Source organism: Balaenoptera ricei, chromosome 20 (genome assembly GCF_028023285.1).
Source record: "Balaenoptera ricei isolate mBalRic1 chromosome 20, mBalRic1.hap2, whole genome shotgun sequence".
In the NCBI taxonomy this organism is placed as follows: Eukaryota; Metazoa; Chordata; class Mammalia; order Artiodactyla; family Balaenopteridae; genus Balaenoptera; species Balaenoptera ricei.
The window spans coordinates 7,108,707-7,132,045 of record NC_082658.1 but is presented as its reverse complement, the minus strand read 5'-3'; the positions used below and the strand labels follow the sequence as shown (position 1 = coordinate 7,132,045).

Genomic DNA, 23,339 nt, shown 5'->3' with positions numbered 1-23,339 from the left:
AATGACCTGCACAAATCCCCCATTCAGATGGATTCCTCATCATTTCCTCCACCGCAGCCTTTTCTCTGGTCTCCTTTATTCACACTGTTCCTTTCAACTGGCATGTCCTCCCGGCTCTCTACTGATTAATATTCTACCCCTGTCTCCAGGCCCAGTTCTGATGCCCATGCACCTGTGTCAGCCCTTCTGCCCTTGTGTTCCTGAAGGGCTCATCCCTCTGTGCCCCACCCCCGGGCTGTACAGTCAGTGCCAGTCAATAATTATTAGGCAGATTTCAACTGAGAGAAAAGGGAGGAATTCTGTTCTGAAGCATTCTGAGAAGCGGAAGCCCACTGAGTTTAGAACTTTATTGCAACTAATATATTAAATGGATAATAGAGGTTTGACAACATGGTAATTGCCTATAAAGACCTCTGCAACCAGTGCCTACAACCCTCATTCCAGATGAACATTCTTGAGATGGTTGCAATGTTACAGACAAGCACTGACAACAAACAACACACACGTCTCCTGATGGTGTTAGAGCTCCCTCGGTGGCAGCTGCCTGGAGGCCCTAAAGAGGGTCTTTGCCAGCTCGAGGGCATGATTTCAGTCCACATCTACCCTCCTGCTTGTCTTTATGGCAGAATTTATTCTCTTTTTTCTCAGCCTTTCCCGATTCATGTTTTCTACCCTGAAAACAAAGAAGAACACAGTTATGCCCAGATGCCCAATCAGTGGTTCTCAGAGTGGGAAGAGGAGCTGGTGAGAGGAGCTGGCAGCTGAGTGGGAAGCAGAGCAGCCAAAGCCGCAGGCGCCGGCCCGGGAGCCTCCGCTCCAGGTCTGAGTCGCTCCCGTTCCCGGAGCTTGTCCACCTGCCTGCTGGCAGGTCGTGGGCTTCACCGTGCCTCCCTTCTTCCCTGGGTAGCCCCTTGTCCACACGAGTTGGTTTACAGAAGCTCAGGGAATTTTCCAGTACCTGATTTTCTGAAGTACAGCATCTTCTCTGGATGCCTCCTTGGCTGGCTGGCTGGCCTCAGTGATCATGTCTCGAATTTTCTGTAGGCAATCTGCCAGATTTCGGAACTGATAGCGGCTGCATTCAGAGGTAAGGATCAACTCTCCTGCCCTGTTGATCTTATTTTTGTGCTGCGGAGAACAAAGGCAAAACCAGAGTTCTACAGAGTAAAGGCTTAAAAGTGACTGAGGGTTAAAGAGAAAGGAAGGGGCCGTGGTTACCGTGACCGCCATCTTCCGCCGTACAGGCTCTGCAATCCACTCGGCGCTGGCCAGGTGGAACCTGACTTCAGCCTTGGAATTCACTGTAAATAAAGGGAGGGGGCACGGGTCACTGAGACGCTCGGGCAGGCTCGGTGCCCGGGTGGCTGGTGACCACCGGATTCTGAACCACAGGGAGGTGAGACACGCACCCGGGGCTGTTTCTATCCTGTGTGAACTCGGGGATGCAAACCGGGCTATGGAATGAGCCTGCACATCCAGACAAACATAAACTTCCCGGAACAAAATGCCTAGGGCTTTCTTTCTCTTACAAGGTATTGGATTCTGAAAAGAATGTGGGGAGGGGGGAGGCGGGGAGGTGGAGGAGCAGGGAGGGGGAGCTCCATAAGAGTGAAGGAAACCTGTTCTTGGAGCTGGCTGCCAACTCACACTGTGACTTCCCTTTGCTTAGACTCCCAAGCCAATCCTAGTCCTAGCAACCCACAACTGAGAGTCTGAGAATCAGACCGCATTCAAAAGAATAAAGAGGGTTATTATATAAACTGGCGGTATTTAAGCTTCTGAAAAAACAATCCCTTTATTGCCACATGAATATAAACACAGAAGTCCTCAAGTCCATCTCTCAGCAAAGTTTTAAAGTGAAAGAAAACAAGGCACTGTTGTACCTTTGTTAACATTCTGGCCCCCAGGACCACTACTCCGACAATAAGATATTGTCAAGCGATCTGAAAAACAGAACACACACCAACAAAATATTATCACAGGGCAAAACATGCAAACTGCTAATTTACCGTCAACGTCAGTATCCCTATTCCTCTCTCTTTCAATGACGTAACATTCAGATCAGTAAAGTCAGAGATTATTTACAGATGTCAAAACTAAAATCAAGAGTCTCCCAAGGCCACACAGAGAGCAGAGGAGGTAAAATTACAACCCAGGTTGTCTGCTTGTGGTCTAGTACATTCCACTAAATCTGACTGCCCTCGCTTTTTGCTGTTTGTTTGTTTTAATGCAAGGACTCTTGGGCTTCCCTGGTGGCACAGTGGTTAAGAATCCACCTGCCAATGCAAGGGACACGGGTTCGAGCCCTGGTACGGGAAAAAACCATATGCTGCAGAGCAACTAAGCCCGAGCACCACAACTACTGAGTCTGCGCTCTAGAGCCCGTGAGCCACAACTACTGAGCCTGCGCACCTAGAGCCCGTGCTCTGCAACAGGAGAAGCCACCGCATCACTGAGCACCGCAACAAAGAGTAGCCCGCTCTCTGCAACTAGAGAAAGTCCGCACGCAGCAACAAAAACCCAAAGCAGCCACAAAAAAAAAAAAAAAAAAGACTTATTAAAAAATAAGGCAAGGACTCTTTCAAAAGCTCAAGCTAAGGGACAAACTGAGTTTAATGCTGTATTCTGAAAATGCGGTGAATGTGGACCCCCCCAGAGGGGAGGTGGGTCTCATTCCTCGTGAGTTGCGCGTGCACCCCCGGGCCTCGGTCGCGGTCAGTGGACGAAAACACCTGCTGGGTGAATGAGTGCTCCATTTGGAGCTGGGAGCCCCGTCTTCCAACACCAGCTCGGCACGGGCTGACTTTGTGACCTCCACAAACTCCCACCGCTTCTCTGGGTCTTGGTTTTGTTGGTCTGTTTTGGATCTGTAAAATGAGGTTTCTTCCTTCTATTTCTGTAATTCATGAAAGGCAGCCTCGTAGTCTCTGAGGGAAGCCGGGAAGGCACAGCAGCGGAAAGGTTTCAGAGGACTGGATGGTGAGCTGCAGGAGATTTGGGGGGCGAGGAAGTGCGGCCCCGTGGCGGCGGAGAGTGGGCCTCAGCGGGCAGCGGTGACCTCTCCAGATGGCTTCTGAGAGGCTTTCCTCCCTTTGAAAAATCAAATGAACTCATTTTTCTGAACAGGTGAGGAATACGTGTGGTTCCGCGGGGGCGGAGGGGGGCGGATCTACCCCGGGGCTGGTGGCCTTGTCTGCATCCGTACAGGCCAGCCAGGCACGGGGAGGCCTGGGACCCTCTCGGAGAACACGGGCAGAGGCAGGTGAGGAGCGGCCCCTTGGCCATTCCCACTGCCTGCCCGTCCCCCCGAAGCTGTCAAGAGACAGCCTCTCTTCTCTCTGGTTCTCGGCCTCCTCCCGCCTCAGGACACAGCTGCCGGCCTCAGGACGCCGGCTCCTCTGCTTTAGACCGTGGTCACCTGGCCTCCTTGTTTCAGAGTCACCCTGAGCAGGGGCCACCAGGAGCCGGCACCTTTGGCTGCTCTTCTCTGTCTGTGGGCGCCAGAAACTCTCTGAATCTCAGGAGCGTTGCTTGTTTCTTTACAGGCCACGCCTCAGGCTTGATGGGCACAAAATTATGAAGTTATGCAAATGGTTTACAGGGAGAAGTCCCCACTCCTGTTCCCCAGCCACCAAGTTCCCAAGTTGGTCCCTTCCCCTCCCCTCCCCATGGCAGTCCCTGTATCCAGGGTCCTCCACATCCTCTCAGATCTATGTGTACATCCAGAAATGTGTCTTTCAGATATATATATAAGTAAAACACAAATGGTAGCTCACTATATAGATGCTTCCGTACCTTACTTTTTTCAAATAACAATCAACTCATCTATCGTAAAGATTGTTCCACGTCACAAGACCATCAGGAGCTCTCTGTTCGGGCTGGGCGCCGCACGGCACTCTGGAGTGGCTGCCTCCTCACTTCTTTCTTCCTTCCTAGTCTCAACAATGCTGAAAGGACTCTGCGTTTGTAACCCCAGACAGTTTCTTTACTTTCATTGGTTTGGAGAGACCTGGAAGGAACGCGTGAGGGGTAGAGGAAATGACTGATTTTTTATAAACCCAAACTACTCACCTATGGGAATGTCGTTGTTGGCTTGCTCTGCATCATCCTGTAATGCAACATATACGGTGTCAAATAAATATTACCTACTGGGCGACTCCTAACTGGTCCAGGGCAACAAAACAGAAATGATGTAAAGCCACGACATGAATGTAATACAACTATTTTCAGGTCTCCAGCAAAATCGTATCAGGATGACAGAAAAATCTTCCCCAGACTCCAGAGGTACCACCTCAGAAACACTCCTCCAGGAAAATGGAACTGACTTCTCCAGCCTTCCCTGCCGCTGCCCCCTGACTCCACTTAGCTAGTGTCGGGAACTACCAGCGCCCAGGGGAGGGAAGGTGCCACAGTACATGTGCATCAGGCAGACTCCAAAAGGAACACTCTCTGCCAACCTGGAGCAACAAACCATGGGTCCCCTGTTCCTCCCCAGACCACGGGAGGCTCGCATGTAGGGCTGTCTGCCTTCAACAGTGACTAGCACATCTGCCTTGAGGGTTTGTGTCAAGCTGACCTACTCACCCCAGGACCTCTCACCTTCACGTCTCTCCCGAGTTGTTCTTCCGAAGCCTTAAATCCTCACATCCACAGGCCCGGTGCAAACACTACCCACTCTGAGGCTCTTCTGGCCCCCCAAGCTCAAAGTGTCTTCATCTGTCCCCGCTCTGGCTGCCTTCATCACCCACCACTCCGTTTTTGCGGGGGAGAGGGGGGCCCCGGGCCCACCCCCACCCCCCCGCTGCACCGCATGTGGGATCTTAGTTCCCCCACCAGGGATCGAACCCGCGTGCCCTGCACTGGAAGCTCGGAGTCTTAACCACTGGACCGCCAGGGAAGTCCCTTCATCCCTTTTCATCTTAGAATTGTCTGGGGGTGAAATCCTCACCCTACTCCACCTCTGCATCGTAGAATACCCTGGACTGCGCCCTCCTTGAAGCGCGCTCCTCCCCCTCCTTCCGCGCTGGCCTCTCCAGTTTCCTCTTACCTCCCCGTGACTTTCTCACTCTCCTTTGCTTGCTCTTTGCAACCTTTAAGCACTGAAATGTCCTGAAATCCTTCCTCTTCTCTCTTTCCCTAGAACATTCCATCCATCTTCTTTGAAAATACCACCTTTGGGAATTCCCTGGCGGTCCAGTGGTTAGGACTCAGTGCTTTCACCGCTGGGGCCCCTGGTTCGATCCCTGGTGCGGGAACTAAAATCTCACAAGCTGGGCGCCACCAAATTAAAAAAAAAAAAAAAAAAAAAAAATCTTTGTTGGGGCTTCCCTGGTGGCGCAGTGGTTGAGAATCTGCCTGCCAATGCAGGGAACACGGGTTTGAGCCCTGGTCTGGGAAGATCCCACATGCCACGGAGCAACTGGGCCCGTGAGCCACAACTACTGAGCCTGCGCGTCTGGAGCCTGTGCTCCGCAACAAGAGAGGCCGCGATGGTGAGAGGCCCGCGCACCGCGATGAAAAGTGGCCCCCACTTGCCGCAACTAGAGAAAGCCCTCGCACAGAAACGAAGACCCAACACAGCCATAAATAAATAAATAAATAAATAAATAAATAAAAAGAATGTGAATTTCTTTAAAAAAAAAAAAAAGTATGCACTTCAATGTTTAAAAAAAAAAAAAAAAAAAACTTTGTTGATGACTCCCAACTTTCTGGCTCAAACTCAAACCTCTTTCTTGAGGTACAGCCAACTGCTATTCGAGGTCTCCTCTCTCGAGCCTCAAACCTCCTCACAGAGGACTTCCCTTCCTAACAACCTGAAGTAGCCCCCTGGCTATCACATCCAAGCACTCTGTTCTCTTCATTACTCCTCGCTCTCTGGTATGTTTTCCCCATTTGTTTACTGTCTGCTCCTTGCGCTAGAACATAAACTCCATGAAGTGGGAACTCTGTTTTATCGTGGTGGTATCTGCAGTGCTTGAAACAGTGTCTGACACAGTGGGTGCACGAGAAACTTTCTGTTGAATGAACGAACAGACAAACGAATGCTATTACCATTCTGTCGTCTCCATTAATGGCAACACAATCCTTCCATTACTCAAGGCCCTAGACCTCAATTCCTCTCTTAATCTCACTTCTCAGAGAAAATCCATTAGCAAATCCTGTAGGCTTTCCCTTCAAAATTTATCTAGCACCTGACCAATTCTCCTGACTCCTATTGCTTTCACCCTGCTTATCACCTCTTGCCTATATTATTGCAATCTCCTCACTGGTCTTCCTGTTCTTGCCATTCTGCAATCTCTTCTCTAGAACAGTGATTTTTGTAAAACTAAGTTGGATCATTCCGCTCTTCTGCCTCCATCACATTCAGGGCAAAACTAAAGGCCTGTAAGCCCTATACAAAGGCCTCCCCCCAGCCTTCTCCCCTTCAGCTTCATATCTGACCCCCCTGCTCAGCCACGCTGGCCTGCCTGCTGTTCCTTGAACCAGCGGAACATGCTACGGCCTTGAGGGGGGTGGCACCTGCTGTTCCCTCCGCAGGGATGCTCCTCTCCCCGCTCTTCTCACGGCTCGCTGCTGCCTTGTTTCTCCCGGGTCTTTACTCAAGCATCATCTTCTCAGAGGCCTCCTCGGACCAGCCTACTTACAATTGTAACCCCACCCCCTACCTTAGCACTCCTTCTCCCTTCCGCACTTTATCTTCTCCGAAGTACTTATCACATACTCTATGTTACTGATTTTATTCATTGCCTGTCTCCCTCCATTAAGCAGATAAGCTCCACTAGCATTAGGATTTTTGTGTTTTGTTCACTACTCTGTCCCCATGCCTAGCATCGTGTATACACCATGCTTTCAACAGAAGTTTGTTAAGTGAGTGAATGAATGAATAAATGAATGAACGCTCTCTTCCAATCCTGTAGGTGGAAACTCCATAGAACTGGGTGGGTCCAAACTCTCCCGCTCCGGGCCCAGATACAGCGCCTGCGCACAGCGGGCTGTCAATAAGGGTATCCTGAGGCAACGAACCAGAAGCCCTGTTTCCTCAGGCGTGCCGGGGTTACTAGAGGCTAAGGACCACGTCACTTGCTAAAAGGCTCCAAAAGGGAGCTACTTGGCAACTTCCTGCCTTAATTGTCCTCTGCGGAGGGCACTTTTCCCTTGGGACGAGAATTTGGGCCTGAGGGACGGGGAATGAATGCGGAAAAGCTGGTGGTCTTGTAAGAAGCATAGCCAGCATGCTCTCCCGATGCCGGCACACCTCGAGCCACACGGGGTGCCGCCAACCGCCCAGCAGCCCCAGTCCCCCGGTTGCTCGGGCAACCAGCCTCCTCCCGCGGCGACCGCCATGTTTGAGCGCGTCCGTCTCTTGGATTAGCAGCACGCCCGGCCAATGGGGCCCCGGCTGCCCGACGTCACCCAGCAGAGTCGAGGAAACGCCCCTTCTGTCCGGCCCTCCCGGCTCACCGGAACCCTCCAGGCGGTGTCCGAGCCGCGCGATTTGGGGTAGAGCTTGTCCAGGCTGTAGACGCTCTGGAATTCGGTGCCTTCTACCTGTTTGTTCAGAGTCCGGTGGGGGCAGCGCGCGGGCGGCGGGAGCAGCCAGGATTCGGCTCGATTCAGGCCCCAGCGCAGCCACCGTACGGCCGCCATGTTCGGGTCTCGGGGCCGCTTCCGGTGGGCGCTTTCTTCCGCGGTCCGTGGGCTCGCTCTTCCCTCGAGACTTTGGTTCCGCTTGACCTTTAGCGCCTGCCACGGGGAGGAAGCGAGCAGAGCTCCCGGCGTTGCTCTCGCGCGGAGCTTATTAGAGGCTTCTGGTCGGCCGCCTTCAGGAGACCTGGTTGGTGCTTTGAGGGCATCTGCTGCGATGGGGAAGACGTTGGCCAGACAGCGAGCTCTCAAGGGAGCCTCCTGGTGAAAAGAACCCCCGGATGCCGTGTCCCCCAGAAATACCACTTCTCTCCCTTTCGGTCTGTGCCTTCCTGGACCTATGTCCTCCAAATCTCACAGCATCAACGAGGCATGCCCAGGTTCATCTCCATCCCCTTTACTCTTTGCCACTTTTTTTTTTTCTTCTTCCACATCGCTCAATCTTATTTTTCTGTCTGTTGCCTGTCTCCCAGCCGGAATGTAATCACCTCCAGGAGGGCACTGGCTCATTGCTGGATCCCCAGTACCCAGAACCTGGCACGTCATGGGTACTCAATAAATATTGATAAAAGGGATTCTTTGGGAAGGTGTTTTTGAAAGTTGAGTTCCGCTAGAGCTGAGTCTTAGTAACTTCAGGCTCATTCACAAGGCAGCCTAAAAGCAAATCCCTACTGAGCACCTACCTGTGTGAAGGCTCTGTAGGACAAATACTAGGATGGAGGAGAGGCGGGCAGGTAGAGAAAGAAATACTTTAGAAAGTGGACACCCGCCCCAGCCCGCCTGCTTTGTGGAGCTTGATGGCAGTTTCTCCAAGCCAGGAGATAAGGGGAGGATGGGGAAGTAGGTAGAGATTCAGACAGCCACAGACAGGCTAAGCAGAGCCCTTTTTACAAGATGGTTAAAAAATGAACTTGAAAACTGAGAAGTTCTAACTCTGAGAAAGGTTTAAAATAAAGCAAGCAGTGTTTGGAAACAGGTAAATGTTAGCTAAGTTGCTTTGTCAAGAGGCAGTGTGGTAAACGAAAACAGAGCTCAATAAATGTTAGTGATTATTAGTAATACTAGTGGTTATTTCTTAATGGTGGGTTCTATTTTTAGGAAAAGCACAATTACCTAGAAAAACATGCCCCTGGGAATGCGGCTGTTTGAAATAGGAGATTGTCATCAAGTCAAGGCTTTACCATCTTAGCCTCATTGATAAAGGCAAATTCTTTAGGAGGGAAAAAAATACTTCCCAAGCACTGGCTTTGCAAACCCAGACTAGGAAGGGAATGGCAATTGACATGCGCTTTGGGGGCTCTAGGATTTAAAGGGAGTCTCCTGGGACCCTCCCTGTCTGACTTAATCCCAAGACTTCAGAGGGAACAGAGGCGTCTCCATGGTGACTGGAAAAAGCTGCTCAGGGGAGCAAAGCCAGGGACTTGCCCAGGTTGACGGCTCAGGGATTACGAATAATAAAACCACCATCCCATGGCATCACTGCTCTGAGGCTGGGCTCCAGCTCTGCGCCTGACCCAGAGTGATAGGAAAAGGAAGCTGCAGGTTTCCATGGCCCCAAATAAACACAGCCTGCTCAGGCCATCTGGTGGCCTGGATTCTGGGAGAGGAGGGGGTAGAGGAGAGAATGGAACAAGCTACCCTGTGGTGGATAGAGGAGCAGCTGGCAAGCTCCTTTCACCTGCTGCTGCCATGAACCATCCAGAATAGAGGCCCGTCTGGGAGAAACAGTCCTGAGAGGTGCCACCTGTTCCCTTAAAAAGGTGGCACTGAAGGCTGAGGCCAGCCTTCTTCCCTTCTCTGGTTCTCCATACGTTGAATGGGTGCTTCAGGAAGGGGACATGCATAGGGGCGAGAAGAGGGGAAGAAAAGATAAAGGATCATCAAGCCATTTCTGGTAGCTGAGGAGCTTGCAGACACCAGGCCTTCTCTATAGCTGTGAGTTGGGGTACCACCCCCATGTAGAGGGGGTCCACAGGATTTTCCTTTCTTCTTTTCTGGAGTGCCCTAGGTCAGACTGGCTCTTAAAACTCAACATTACGTGGAGGTAGGGAACATGCAGTATCACACAGTGGGATTGATCAGGTCTGGGTTCGACTATTTCTATGTGATTTTGAATTACTAACTTAACCTCTAAGCCTCAGGATCCCCATCAGTAAAACAGAGATTTTACCACTGCCTCATGAGGTTGCTGAGGGCAAGGGTGATTTAAAAGGCAAAGGAAGGCTGCCCTGTTGGCGCAGTGGTTAAGAATCCACCTGCCAATGCAGGGGACACGGGTTTGAGCCCTGGTCCCGGAAGATCCCACATGCCGCAGAGCAACAAAGCTGGTGAACCACAAAGCAGGTGTGCGTTGGGAGGAGGGATTTCAAAATCAGTACAGCAAGGAGGGTCCACCCCACGGGGTACCCTGCAAGGCAACGTGACTGGCCTAGCTGGTACTCAACAAATATGGAAACTTCCAAGAGCCTGCTATTTAGAGCTGTTCGGCTGCCAATCATGGGGGTGGTGAAGCTCAGGCTGTGCCCCTCCCCCCCACAGATAGCTGTGTGATGGGAGGCGGGTGTATGAGATGCACAGAGACAGGACCATGGCTCCATTTCTGGTTTTAGATTACTGGTGCGTTTTTTATTAAAGAAGAGAATAAAGCATTTGTAAATATATTTCTCTCATGTATACTTCAAAGATGACGCTGGTCAGCAGCTACAGAACTGGGGAGCAAACAGGCAGAAGCCCTTCCCCCACCCGTCCCATCCCACCCCACCCCCTCCACACTAGATGCCGGAGACACACGGATGGCTGGGAGCTGCCCAGCTCCAACGGACGAAAGGTTCCAAGATGTGTGAATGGAAGGACCAGCTGACAGCTCTCATCACAGTGCCGCCCGGAAAGCAGGGTGGCGCCTTCAGGGAGGTTGGGCAGGCTTGTTAAGAAAACCCCTTTACCCCTTAGAAACAAATAAGGCATGAAGGTTCCTCATTGGGCTCCCAGCACAGAGGCCGGGGCTACCGACTTCCACTGCGTTGTATGGCTCCTCTGATTTCTAGGGTCTCAGGAAGAAGGAACTGGGAGCCGTGAAGAATTTCTCAGGGCAAGCTGGGGACCTGGGCATCTCTTAGCTGAAGCTCTTAGCTGAAGCTGGACCTTCTGAAGCCTTAACAAAAGATTAAACCCCTGACCCAGCTGGGTCCTCAAAAGCAGGCATTGTATGGGAAGGAGGAGACATGTTCCCCATCTGGTCCCATTTCATTACTGCCCAGTGTGGGGTGAGACTCTTGGGCGGGCCCCAGTAAAGGGGGGCAGGGGAGGATGCTGGGAACATGGGCTGGTGGCACACATCCAGGACATTCTGGGGGTGGCAGGCATGACCTGCGGTGGGGTGGGCCTGGGGGGAGCATGGGAGTGAATGAGACACATCATGGTCCCTGAGATGGGAACAGGCAGAGGCCAAGCTCGGTGAGTCAGAGGAGGCATGCAGAGATAGGGGGCTCCCACTGCCCAGACCCCTGGAAGGCTTGATACCCAGAAGGCGTTTCCGGGGCTGGAACCCGGGGAGGCTGGCTCTGAGCTGATTGGCTACAGATCTGCAGTGGGCTGAGGATGTCCAGGGAGAAGCCCGCCCTCACCAGGGCTGGAGTCGGGGCCGCTCAGGCCTGGCTCAGGCTTTCTGCTCTGCATGGCAGGGGCCGTCTCTGACCTCGTCAGGACCCTCGAGGTGCGACAGCTGGTGCTAAGGGAATGACAGCACGTCACAGCTGGAGAAGCAGTGGGTGGTCCAGGAGACCCCTGGAACCTGCAACATCTGGCTCTGGGGTCCCCCTTCAAGTGTTTCCAGTTGTGGTGAGGGGTCAGGGAGACCCTGCCTTGCAAAAAAAAAATCTCTCAAAAAAAACATAAATAAAAAGAGAACTTTGGGAAAAAAAGCCAACTGGTCCAGAATGGCTTTCAGAAGGTTGGCCACAAATCTGAGAGCAAGGCCCAGGGTCAGGGAGTGGGGGCTGGGAGAGCGGGGAGTGGGGACATTTGGCTTGCAGACTCTTGGCTGCGCCTTTGGGCTGGCGCGGGGTGGTGGAGGGTCCTGGGAGGCAAGAGGTGTTGACAGCCTCCCCCGTCAGCAGGGAACGGGTGTCCCCCGCGTGCTCCCTGGGTCAGAGAGCAGCCTCCCTCTGGGGTGTATTGCTGCTAAAGGGCTCCCTCTCTCACCAGAGGCTGCACAGCCCAGGTAAGAGGGACCCCACGGTCTGATCCTGGGGGAGGCCACTGGCCGGGGAACCTTCACTTGCTGCTGTGCGTCTTGACTTTGGTGGCGTTGATGTCGGCCTTGGTCTTCTGGATCCTGGAGAAGATCTCCTTGAAGAGCGCCTTGTACTCGGGCTGGCTCTGCTCCAGCCGCTTGTCCACGGCCTCCACGTGCTGGCTCAGGCTCTTCTCACCCGCCTTGGCCTCCCCCTGGCCCTCCTCGCTGCCCCGCAGGTCCCTCCACGAGCTGTCCCGGGAGACGGGCCGCGAGGTCTGCACGCCCGCGTGCCGCACCCCTGCCCCGTGCTGCCGGCATTTGCTCAGCAGCTCCTCGTACTTCTCCAGCAGCGCGTGGTACTGTTCATCCACCTCGCGCAGGATGGACATGCCCCGCTTGCGCACGCTGTTGGCGTGCAGCGTGAGGTGGCCCACGTGCCGGCTGGCCGGGTCTTTGGCCACGATGGCGTTGAGCGCCGTGTCGCTGCAGCTCTTGCGCACGGTGTGGCCCGGGGACGCGGCCGGAGAGGAGAGCCCGTCCTGGGTGCTCGAGTCGTCCCCGCTGCCCGGCTGGGGGTCGTCGGCTTCAGGCGCCTGGGTGAGGGGCGCCAGCAGGGCCTCGGCCAGGTGGTCCTCCCGGCCCAGCAGGTAGGTCTTCGCCTGCTTCATCTGCTGCAGCTCCAGCAGCTCGGCCTCCAGCTCCTGCACGCGGAGGCGGCAGCCCTCCATCTCGCACAGCTGCCGCTCCAGCTCCGCGTACTCCCGCAGCACCGCCGCGAACTCGCGCTCCGCCCGCTCTCTGCGCTGCCGCTCCTGGCTCACCTGGGAGCGCAGCACGCCCACCAAGGTCTGCAGCCGCTCGTTCTCCTGCTCCAGGGGCCGCGGGCCCAGCTCCAGAGAGGAACTGTGCAGGCGGAAGGCATCCTCGCACCTGGGAGGGAGCAGGGCCAGGTGGGCAGAGGGCGGTGGGCACGGCCAAGGCCCCGGGAGCCCAGCTGCATCTCTCTCCCCCATGGGGTTGGATAGTCTGCCCCCGTAGAGTCGCTCTTGGCCTTTCTCCCCCTGCTCTCTGCCCTGGGAGGTTCCCCTTAGCTTCCGCCAGGTTTCCTGGCTCTCTCTTGGGTTCAGCCAATGGGAGGCACGGGCAGGAGGGCCAGGGGGATGGGGGCAGAGGGAGGTCATGGGGAACTTCTCCCCCTGGGCTCCTTCCCTGGTCACTGCAGGCCAGACAGTGCTCTCCCTGCCTTCTAGGTTCCAGTAACCTCCCTTCTCTTGGTCCCTTCAGGCCTCAGGATGGTTAACAGCTCCTTGCTATTGCAACCCCAGGGGGCTGCAGTGTCCCCCTGGTTTCCCCGCACCTTGCCCACACCTCTTTATTAAGCACTCCTCAGTTACTCTGGGCGGAGGCTATCTGTCTTCCTGCCAGGACCTTTATTGAAACACCCACTAAATACACCGTGTGTACGGTATTCTTACATTAGGAAGTCATCCTATTCAAAAGACTTAATGAGAACTGAAAGGTATAGTTGTTAACCCCTCCTGGGTGAGAATTCTGGCTTACTAAACAAACAGGTGACCTTGGATAAGACACATGATCTCGGAGTCGCCAATTTCCTCCTCTGAGTAGCGGGGACGAGAAACCACACCTTGCGATATTGCCGTGAGAATCAAATCACTTAGCAGAGTGGTGGGCACACGGCCAGTGCTCACAAGCGCCAGCTGCTGTCGTCAGCAACGGGAGCAGCCTCTCCGACAGCCTGGAAAACGCGGCAGCTCTCGTTCCCACCTGCTGCCTGGCGCCTACCCGCCCTTCCCTGCCATGGTTGGCAGCCCCGGGCACTCGGAGACGCGGTCCGGGGTCCGGGCTGCTGCCCTCGAGGGGCACCCTCACCTACCGGGGGCTGGCGCACAGCTCCTTGAGGCAGGGGAAGGTGTGGATGGTGCGCCGGCGCTCCCGCTTCTCCCGCCGCACTCGCAGGTGCTCCAGGTCCCGCAGCTGCTCGACCTGGGCCTGCAGCTCCTCAACCTGGGTCTGCAGGCGCTCGATGGTCTCCGTCAGCCTGGGGATGGGGTGGGGGACACACGCATGGGAGGGACTTTAAGGGGACAGGGCCAGCCCTCCTCACTGCAGCCCTAGGGGGACTTGGGGGTTGGGGACAAACAGGTGACCTTGAGCCATGCTGCCTGGTGCTGAGGTCAGACAGGGAACTCCTTGTATGCCCAAGGACCCACTCTTTTCCCCCACCTCCCAGGCCGAGCTGACCATTTCTCCTCCGTGTCTCCTCAGTTCCTTGTACACCCATCTAATCACTCATCACCCTGCACTGCAATAAAATATTTACGTGTCTGCCTTCCCTCCCAGAGGGCGGGACAGTGGCTTTGCATCCCCATCACCGTATTCCCCAGTGCCTAAAACAGAGCCTGGTGTGTAGCTGGTGCTTCAAGAAGGTTTGTGTCCTGAATGTTAAGCCAGCCCAAATGGACAAGGGCAAACTCACTACCATCCCAGGTTCCCAGACCTGGGCTTCTAAAGGAAGGAGCCTGAGTCACACCCACTGGTCAATACGCACCCCATGTACACCCAGCCCTGGGCCCCTCCTTGGCCGCCCCCGCCCCCGGCTCCCAGCCCCCCACGCGGCCCTCACCCATGGATCCTCTGCTGGGCAGCCTTACTCTCCAGCACCAGCTTCTGGTTGGTCAGCTCCAGGTCTCGGGCCGCCAGGTCCAGCTGTTCGTACACTTTGGCGTGCTGCTCATTCACGTGCCGCAGCGTGTCCAGCTGTTTGGTCAGGTACTGGGGGTGGGGGTGGGTGAGTAACCTTTCAGAACTGTGTTGGGGAAAATGTCTCCGCCTGGGCCCTCCTCCCACTTCTAGGAACAGGTTTGCTTTGGGGTATTCGCCTGCAGCAGAGGGAGGGGTCAAGATGGTAGTGCAATAGGGCTGCCTGGGACAGTTGTGCAGGTTGTGAACTGCACAAGGCTGTTGGGCCAAGGCTGGGTCTGCTAAGAGGGCACCTTTTCCTAAGCTACACAAAGGTACACACGGGCCAAGGGGTCCTTGACGGGTGGCGGAGCCTGTGCAGGGCCCGTGTGGCCCCTCACCTCAATCTCCTGCACTTGCTCCTCGTTGGTGGAATACATCTGCTGCAGAGACTCCTCCAGCTCCTTGTTCCTCTCCAGCAGCGTCTTCCCCAGCTCCGCAGCTAAGTGCAAGTCTTGGGGGAGAGGGGGCAGAGGGTGGGAGGAATATGAGCAGCTGAGAATGAAGTTGGAGGACCCCCCGCTATTCCTGTTCTGAGCATTCATTCTGGGCTGGGCCTCTGGGGACCCTGAGAGAATCAGGACCCAGGGGCCGCCCCTGGGGAGACTCCAGGCCTGGAAGGGGATGTAAGCCACAAGCTAAGCCTGTGCATTGGCTGTCACTTCTGCCTGGAATGTCCTCTCCCCAGACACTCCCAGGGTTCACCCCTCTCTGCCTTTAACGTCACCTTCTCCAGGAGGCCTTCCTCAGACATTGACCTCACTGACCTCAAAATTGCACCCTCCCCCATGCCCCACTCCCTCCCTGCTTCATTTTTCTCCTGACCTCATATCACCACCTAATTTACCAAACAATTTGTACACTTATCTTGTTCATCTCCCTTGACTAAATCGTAAGCTTACAGGGCAGGGATTTTGCCTGTTTCAGTCACTGATGTTCCTAGGACCTAGAACAATACCTGGCACAGAGCAGGTGAATAAGAAATCTTTTTTGAAAGAAAGAGTGAGTGGAATGTGATAAGAGCATCAGCAGACATAGGGGCAAAGTGCCCTGGGATGATAGGTAAGGGAGAGTTCACGCAGGGGACAGTGGGAATCTCAGGCAATAAGCAGCCTTGGAGCTGGGTTTGGAAGGGCGGCTGGAGCTCACTGAGAGGGGGAGGGGCAGAAGGGCTTGCTGGGTGTTAGAACTGGACAAGGCTTCAAGGTTCTTTGGCCCAGGACTTCCCGGGTGGCACAGTGGTTAATCCGCCTGCCGATGCAGGGGACACGTGTTCGATCCCTTGTCTGGGAAGATCCCATATGCCCCGGAGCAACTAAGCCCACGCGCCACAACTACTGAGCCCACGTGCCACAACTACTGAAGCCTGTGCACCTAGAGCCTGTGTTCCGCAGCAAGAGAAGCCACCGCAATGAGAAGCCTGCGCACCGCAACAAAGAGCAGCCCCGGCTCGCAGCTGGAGAAAGCTTGTGCGCAGGAACGAAGACCCAACGCAGCCAATAAATAAATAAATTAATTAATTAAAAAAAAAGAGAGAGAGAAAACAGGAAAGTAAAAAATGGTGCAATAAAAATAAATATTAAAAAAAAAAAAAAAAAAGCTCTGGCCCAACCTCCTTGTTCTATGGATGACAGGTTGGAGAGGAAAGAAGAATAACCTACCCAAGGTTTCATTACCTGGGTTATAGCCACATTGGAAGCAGAATTCACATCTCCTCACCCCAGGTGGGTACCATTTGGTCCTAGTGACACACGCCCCTCTCCAAAACCTTCTCCTTTCCCTGGGCAGCAAAACCAACCTCTTCCCCCAGTAGCCCCGATTCTTGTACCCCGTGGGACCGGAACCTCCTCTCCCCAATCCCAGCCAAAGGTAAATGAACACCTATCAGAGAGGTCGGGAGAGAATCTGGCCTGTCTTTAGGGGGCTGTATGGTGGGAAGGGGGAGGGGTTAGAAGGGAATGGTAGGTGCTGGAATCCCTAAAAATTCTCTCAGTGGGTCTGAAGCTGGGCGAGGGTACCTAGACATTTGGGGTGGATATTTCCCCATATATAGGCCTAACTCCTTTTAGAAGCAAAGGGTAATATATAAAATAGATAACTAATAAGGACCTACTGTATAGCACAGGGAACTCTACGCAATACTCTGTAATGACCTATATGGGAAAAGAATCTAAAAAAGAGTAGATATACGTACATGTATAACTGAGTCACTTTGTTGTAGAGCAGAAACTAACACAACATTGTAAATCAACTATACGCCAATAAAAATTTAGAAAAGAAACAAAAGTTAATATGTTTGTAAATATAGTATTATTTGTATTTAAATATATAAATATATGTCTAAGGGAAGCCTAGGATCAGACTGTGGTCTCAAAGAGGAGGTCAGATCAATTTATGTTGTGTGCTTGGTGGAAATTCAGCAAGACCAGCCCTAGTTCGTGACGAGGGAGGCACGCCAGCTTCCTGCTCTCTGTAATAGGATGGCGGACATTTGGCTCATCCACAAACGCTATCAAGTAATTCACGTATACATGAAAAAGAACAGAGGGTCACACTCATTAACGTTTTTTTTCCCCTTGGGAACTGTCAGGTCGTCTGTGACGAGGCCACTGCTAGAGATGCCACCTCCTGCACTGGCGTGGGAGGACAGGCTCTGTGGGTGGCCTGCACGAAGCCCCTGAAACTTAACCTTGAGTCCAAGGTCAGAGGCAGAGTGAGGAAAGGCCAAGAACAACTGCACTTTATGTTCTTCCTTCCAGGTGAGCATCTGAGCTGTGTGTGTATTCCTACTGCCAGTGGGGTGGGCTGGGGCAGCTGCAAGTCATACTGTAAACCGGGGATACTGAAGGCAGCGAATGTGACCCGGGCCGCTTAGCGATTCCGAGATGCGGAGGAAGGGAACACAGTAGAAGCGGCTTGGGGAGAATCTCAGAGACTGTCTCAGGGAAACGGGATCACAATGCAAGCTAAGCTGGTCCGAGCTGCCAGGAGGGATCATGAGAGAAGTCTAGAAGCTGCAGGGCAGGGCACTGAGTGGAGCCAAGTGCTGGGGAAAGGACACCAGCTAAATGAGGGCTGGGCACGGCTTCGGGGAGGGTGCAGCTCCCCCTGGGCCAGAGGGGGAGGGAGTCCTGGGAGTGGGAGAATGGGGGAGCTGGCTAAGCCAGAAGTAGAATCTGGAATCTGAATAAACAGCCTGTCACAGCCAGATTAATGGTTACACTGGACCAGGCCAAGGAAGGTACTGAGTCTGAACTGGCATCTCCCCTGCGTGGACCCCAGCATTTTCTGGGGTCTCCTGCAGTAGGCTGCAGCAGTTTTGCCCTCTGAATGCCAGCAGAGGTGTTGCCCAGGGGCAATGCCCCAGAGCCCTAGAGAGAATGGCTGGGAGCCAAGGGGATGTCTTTGAAAAGAAATCCTGAAATCCTACTGCCCCTCCTGGTTAGGGTCACGGTGGGACCCCCTAGACTCCAGAGAAGAGAGGTAGGAAAAGGACAGAGGACAGACATAGGGAAGAAAAGACAAAGATAAAGGGGGCAGAAGGAGGCCAGCTACCACCTGGCAGGGCTACAGGGGTCCTGTTCACAACCTCTGGGGCACCAGTGTCAGGAACCCTGGGTCCGCAGAATTGGGGTCCGGTCACCTCCCTTCCCTCGCCATGTCAGAGCTCTCCCCTGAGGCTGAGACTCAAGGTCAGGAGCCCAGGACCTCAATTCTGTGACTCAGCAGCCATCTCTCAGCCTGGAAAGAGGTACCCACAGGGCCGGCCACACCTCGTCCAAGGTGGGGGAGGGAGGCAGGCAGAGAGAGAGTGCCAGCGCTTAATAATTAATGGTTTTTTCTATTTTTACAGGTGCTCGTGGCAGTGGGCAGAGGGAACACAGTGAGAAAGGAGGGCCCTGTTTGTCCCAGATGCCTGCCTCCACTGGGGCGGAACAGCATCAAAGTCAAACAGGAGCTTGATGGCCAAGCATCTGAAAGTAAAGTTGGGGCCCGTCCTCAGCGGAGTTGGGGCTAGCTGAGAAAAACCATGTCCTGGGATACTCAGAGGCAACTTGGGGGCAGCTGGGCGGGAGAGAATTTGGGGAGCGGGTGTGCGGAAGGGGGGGGAAGGAACAGGCACGCGATCCCCCACGTGTCTGGCCTTTGGCCCACGCTCACCCCACCATCCAGCCCTCCGTGCCGGTCCCCGTGGGGTGCTGCAGCATCTGTGCCTGGGACTTCCTCCGACCCCCACCCCAGCACTCCAGATAATTCCTACTTTGCAATCATGCGTGGTCTTTTCGCATGGCTCTGTGCCTCGGTACAAGCACCCCCTCCACTTAAGACAGCCGGCCTGCCTTCCTCTGCCGGGGCGGAGCGGGAGGGCCCTCTTCACCCTCCAGCTCCGAGGGGTGTATAAACCTTTACGCGTCTTACAGCAGAAGGCCCTCACGTCTGTTCTCACTGTCCTCAGGGGCTCACTGCTGCAGAACCCCTGTCGCTCCGTCACAAGTGCTAGTCTGATCCCATTTCTGCCTCCTCTGCTGGACTGTGGAGACTGCGAGGGTGGAGATCACGTCCCAGGCTCAGCACAGCACCTGGCCCACGGCAAGCAGACGTTTGGCTTCTGGTGGAAAGCTCCAGTTTCTTCTGAGACTGTCTCATTTCTGGTTTCCCTCCTCGTTCCTGGGCTCTGGCTGCTACTCAGGCTATGAGGCAAGGCTGACTGCTGCAGACCAGTAAGGCCAGAAAAGCAGGGGCCTGTGGGGCCCATTCCCGACCCCGGACCCAGAGCATGGCTGCCCGACCCAGCTGGAATCTCGACATCTCTCTCCCTCTCCGGATGCAGCACATCTCCCACCCCTACTCCCTAGCTCCTTCCTCCCACATCTGGGCCGGGCACAGTGCCAGAGACTTCTTTAGGGGTGCGGGAATGAAATGAGACAGCAACAACATCAGCATCTGCCTCCAAGGAGGCCATCTTCCCAGGCACTCAGCTTCCAATCTTTCCTTCTAGGCCCGCCTCTTCCATGAAGCCCTCTCACTGCATCCTATCATCCCCACTCAGTTACAAGCCCAACTCCACCTACTCAGGTGCACCCAGGAGGCCAGGGCTGGGACTACTCCCAGCTCCCAGGATAGTGTCCGACACTTAAGTGGAGCCTGATACGTGTTTGTGTAATGTGAGGTTTTGGGGGTAGTTGCCCAGGATGGGGAAGGAGGGTGTTGCAGCCAGGACTGGGCATTTCACTCCAGGCAGGGAGGCTGAGGGTAGCCTCCAGGACACAGAGGCGAGGCGCGGTCCAGCCCAGCACCCCCCCGTCCTACACTGGTCCCCCAGAGGCTCTGACTAACCCACGGTCCTGAACACAAGGGCAGCGCCTCATCTACCAGCAAATGTGGCCACGTGGGGATGTGGGTCAGGGCCGGAAACCAAAGGCTCCAGGATCTGGCTAGATGCCTCACATGAGGGCAAAGGCAGGCGTCTGGGCCCCATGGATGGAGACCCAGAGCAGAGGGTGTCTGCACACACTGAACCAGACTGTGTCCACACCCACCAGGCTTGCTGGGTGACTGTGGTCACTTCTAGAACATGTTTCCTAGCCCCTCCAATTCTGACCATCCAAGAATGACGCACTTTTCTTGGGAGGAGAGGTTGGATTTGATTTCACTCCAGCAGGCCCTGGCCCTGACCCTCTTAGGCCTCCTCCTCCTTCCTGTCCTAACAGCCCCGCCCCCTACTTGGAGTGACGTCACCTCGGCCACCTCATCAACCCCCTTCCAGTCGCCCTCTCTGCCCTCAGATGGGAGAGAGGGGAAAGTGACTCCCTGTTTACTCAGGCTCTAATCTGGGGCATTGCTCGGAACTCCCAAATCTGATCCCCTCCAAACCTTGAGACATTTGGGAGAAGGCCAGCAGGGGAAGGACCAGGGGACTTCTCCCTCTGGAAGGCAGATTGGACTCCTAGTAGCCACCGCTTCTCCATCGGCAAGGTGCCGGCACCCCCATCACCTCCCTGGGTAGAGGGGAACGGAGTTGGGGAAACTTTCTAGGAGCTCAGGAATCCTGGCAGGGAAGTGTGCCGCTGGATTTGTAAAGGGGATAACTTCCTCCCCCCTCGGCCCCCCAAAACCCCTCTCAGCAAAATATAACCAAGGAGCCACCTCCTGACCTCCAAAGACTTCCAGCCAGTACTCTCAGACTCCCCCAACAATGCCCGGGGCGCCGGGGCAGTTCCTGCCTCTAAGATGGGGTGGGCGAACTGGGTGAAGTATGCCCCTGTTGTTCGGGGAAAGAGGAAGACCGCTCCCCCCAGTTTTGCAGGTCTCCACGGGTCTGGTTCGGGTCTTCCCGGGCAGCGCCCTCTCTCTCCACGTCCCCATTCTCCAGACGCATCTCCTCTCTCAGTCCGGCACGCCGGGTGCAGCCCAGCCCTCCCCGGGGTGATACCGCCCAACAATGGAGAAGCGGACAGAGGTCGCGGGGCGCACCCCTCTTTGCCGCCCCCTTTGCTCACCCTGCTCCAGGTCCTGCTGGTCGTACCAGGGCTCCTCTTCTTCTGCGGTGAAGTCCTCCATCCTGGCGGCCCTCCGCATGGCCCCGCAGGCGGCGGGCTGCAATTGGGCGCTGCGGCGGCGCGGCTCAGGGCCGGGGCGCGGGGCCCGGGACAATGCGGCGGAGGCGGGCCGAGCCTCCCGCGTCGCGGACTCGGGCTGCAGTGCCCCCGCCCGCGCCGCGCCCCCTCGCCATCGGCCGCCGGCCTGGCGCCCGCACGGGGCTGGCTCGCTGCCGCGGTCTGGCCCGGCTGGGGTCCTGCGGAGCCCGGGGCACCGGGGGGTAGCTGCACAAAAGGTGGAGGGGCGGGGACGGCGGGCGGGACGGCGGCAAGGAGGGCCCAGGCCCGGCCGGCAGGTCTGGGGCGCTAGGAGCGAGCGGGTGGCGCGGCGGGTGCCCCCTGCCCGACTCCTGCCCGCGCTACCCCCGGCCCGCCCGGCGACACCCGGAGCCGCCGCTGCATCTTGGCGGGGTCCCCCTCGCTCTTCCCGAGGCGCCCGCTCCGCGGGGTGGGGCCAGCCGCCGATGGCCAATCAGGAGACTATGCAAAACTGGAGGCGGGGTCGAGGGCGGTATCTCCGCAGTGTCGAGGTTCGGCTGTTGCTGAATCAACCCCACCTTCCCTTCACAGCCGACTCCAGTTTACATCTCAATGCCTAAAATCATTTTATCTTGTTTACCTACTGTTGTCTCTCTCTCCCCGTAGATCTCCTGAAAGCAAGGATCTTGTCGCTCTTGTTCACAGCTGGCTCTTCAGTGCCCAGAGCAGGCTGACCTACTGCTACCTTCCATGGAGACTCTTTGAATGAATGAAAATTAATCGGAAATTACCTTTAAGAAATTGTGTTTAAATGCCTGTGGCCTGAAACCTCACGCTAGGAGTGGTGAACTTTGACTGTTACCTGCATTCTGGGCCTTTCCCTTTAAGGTCCTGTTTCCCTCTCCCTGGGATTCATATCCTATACCCAACTATATCCATTAAACTATATACAGTGTCACTTATCCGAGCATTCTTTCCTTAAAGGAGTTTTCAGACTCAAGTATACATGTAACTCACTTTTATTAGGCCCCACCATGTGCTGGTACTGTTGAAGCACCCTGAGTATAACCGACTCTGAATATATGTGGCAAATACATCAAACAAAGGACTTGTATCCAGAATATAGAAAGAACACCTGCGAATCCACAAGAAAAAGAAAAACAGCCCAGTAGAAAAGTGGGTAAAAGACTTAACCAAGCACTTCACAAATGACCTAAATGACCCAATAAACATGTGACAAGTTGTTGAACTTCTTGAGAAGGAGCCACGGTTGTTTCTGTAACAAATTACCCCCAATTTAGTGGCTTGAAACAACACAAACTTATTATCTTACAGTTCTGTAAGTTAGAAGATTGACATAGCTCTCGAAGACTGAAATCTAGTTGTCTGCAAGGCTTTGTTCCCTTCTGGAGGCTCCAGGGAAGGGTCTCTTTCCTTGCCTCTTCCAACTTCTAGAGAGGCTGCCCACGTTGCATGGCTCATGACTCCCTTTTTCCATCTTGAACGCCATCAACAGCAGGTGATCCTTCTCACACTGGATCACTCTGACTTGTCCTGCCTCCTTCTGCCACTTTTAAAGACCCTGTGATTACATTGGGCCCACCTGGATAATCCAGCATAATTTCCCCATCTCAAGATGCTTAATTTAACCACATCTGCAAAATTCTTTTTGCCATGCGAAGTAACATATTCAAAGATTCTGGGGATTAGGTTGTGGTTATCTTTGGGGGTCAGGATTCCATGTACATAAAGTTCAAAATTGGCAAAACAAATCTAATCAGGATAGTATTTGGCCTTGGGGAGACATATGGGGGAACTCTGAGGGGCCAGGAGTGTTTTATTTCCTGATCTGGGTGTTGGTTACACACAGGTGTGTTCATTTGTGAAAATCATTGTCCTGTATACTTACGTGCACTTCTCTGAATGTTATACTTTAATAGAATAGTTTACTCAAGAAGAAGGAAAAAAACACCCTATGGCTAAGACACAGGCAGTTTCTGCTCTTGTGTAGCTTACATTCTAGTGGGGATAAATAAATGATTACAACCTGCAATGTGCTGTGAAGGAAATTAACAGGCTTCTGTGAGAGAGTCTGGGGGAAGGTTCAGGAAAGACTTCCCTTA

The 23,339-nt window shown here is 54.5% G+C and overlaps 2 protein-coding genes and 1 long non-coding RNA gene across 4 annotated transcripts; 1 reads left to right on the top strand and 2 right to left on the bottom strand.

Moving 5' to 3' along the window:
* Nucleotides 1-333: 333 nt before the first annotated feature.
* Nucleotides 334-7,687, bottom strand: MRPL58 (mitochondrial ribosomal protein L58). 2 transcript variants are annotated; one of them, XM_059907037.1, is made up of 6 exons: nt 7,462-7,687; nt 4,072-4,108; nt 1,884-1,943; nt 1,219-1,301; nt 959-1,128; nt 334-673 (listed from the first exon to the last, which is right to left on the bottom strand). In XM_059907037.1, exons 1-6 carry the CDS (start codon nt 7,645-7,647, stop codon nt 589-591), a joined length of 621 nt encoding a protein of 206 aa, XP_059763020.1. In that variant the 5' UTR covers nt 7,648-7,687; the 3' UTR covers nt 334-588. The 2 variants fall into 2 exon arrangements, with proteins under 2 accessions (XP_059763020.1, XP_059763021.1); XM_059907038.1 differs by having other exon boundaries at nt 7,549-7,687.
* Nucleotides 7,688-10,240: 2,553 nt separating this feature from the next.
* CDR2L (cerebellar degeneration related protein 2 like) lies at nt 10,241-21,342 on the bottom strand. Its single transcript, XM_059906902.1, has 5 exons — nt 21,139-21,342; nt 14,980-15,092; nt 14,523-14,671; nt 13,773-13,937; nt 10,241-12,808 (listed from the first exon to the last, which is right to left on the bottom strand). Exons 1-5 carry the CDS (start codon nt 21,215-21,217, stop codon nt 11,917-11,919), a joined length of 1,398 nt encoding a protein of 465 aa, XP_059762885.1. The 5' UTR covers nt 21,218-21,342; the 3' UTR covers nt 10,241-11,916.
* Nucleotides 20,413-22,178, top strand: LOC132354827 (uncharacterized). The gene is made up of 2 exons (XR_009499423.1): nt 20,413-20,614; nt 21,883-22,178. It is a non-coding gene; the product is annotated as an uncharacterized LOC132354827 (long non-coding RNA).
* Nucleotides 22,179-23,339: the final 1,161 nt, after the last annotated feature.

Coding starts and splice junctions, on each gene's coding strand:
- MRPL58 (XM_059907037.1), bottom strand. CDS start 7,647: ATGGCGGCCGTACGGTGGCTGCGCTGGGGCCTGAATCGAGCCGAATCC. Junction 4,109..7,461: donor ACACCGCCTGGAGGGTTCCG/GTGAGCCGGGAG, acceptor GTTGCATTACAG/GATGATGCAGAGCAAGCCAA. Junction 1,129..1,218: donor GGCGGAAGATGGCGGTCACG/GTAACCACGGCC, acceptor TGTTCTCCGCAG/CACAAAAATAAGATCAACAG.
- CDR2L (XM_059906902.1), bottom strand. CDS start 21,217: ATGCGGAGGGCCGCCAGGATGGAGGACTTCACCGCAGAAGAAGAGGAG. Junction 15,093..21,138: donor CCAGCAGGACCTGGAGCAGG/GTGAGCAAAGGG, acceptor CTCTCCCCCAAG/ACTTGCACTTAGCTGCGGAG. Junction 12,809..13,772: donor GAGCTGTGCGCCAGCCCCCG/GTAGGTGAGGGT, acceptor GCTCCCTCCCAG/GTGCGAGGATGCCTTCCGCC.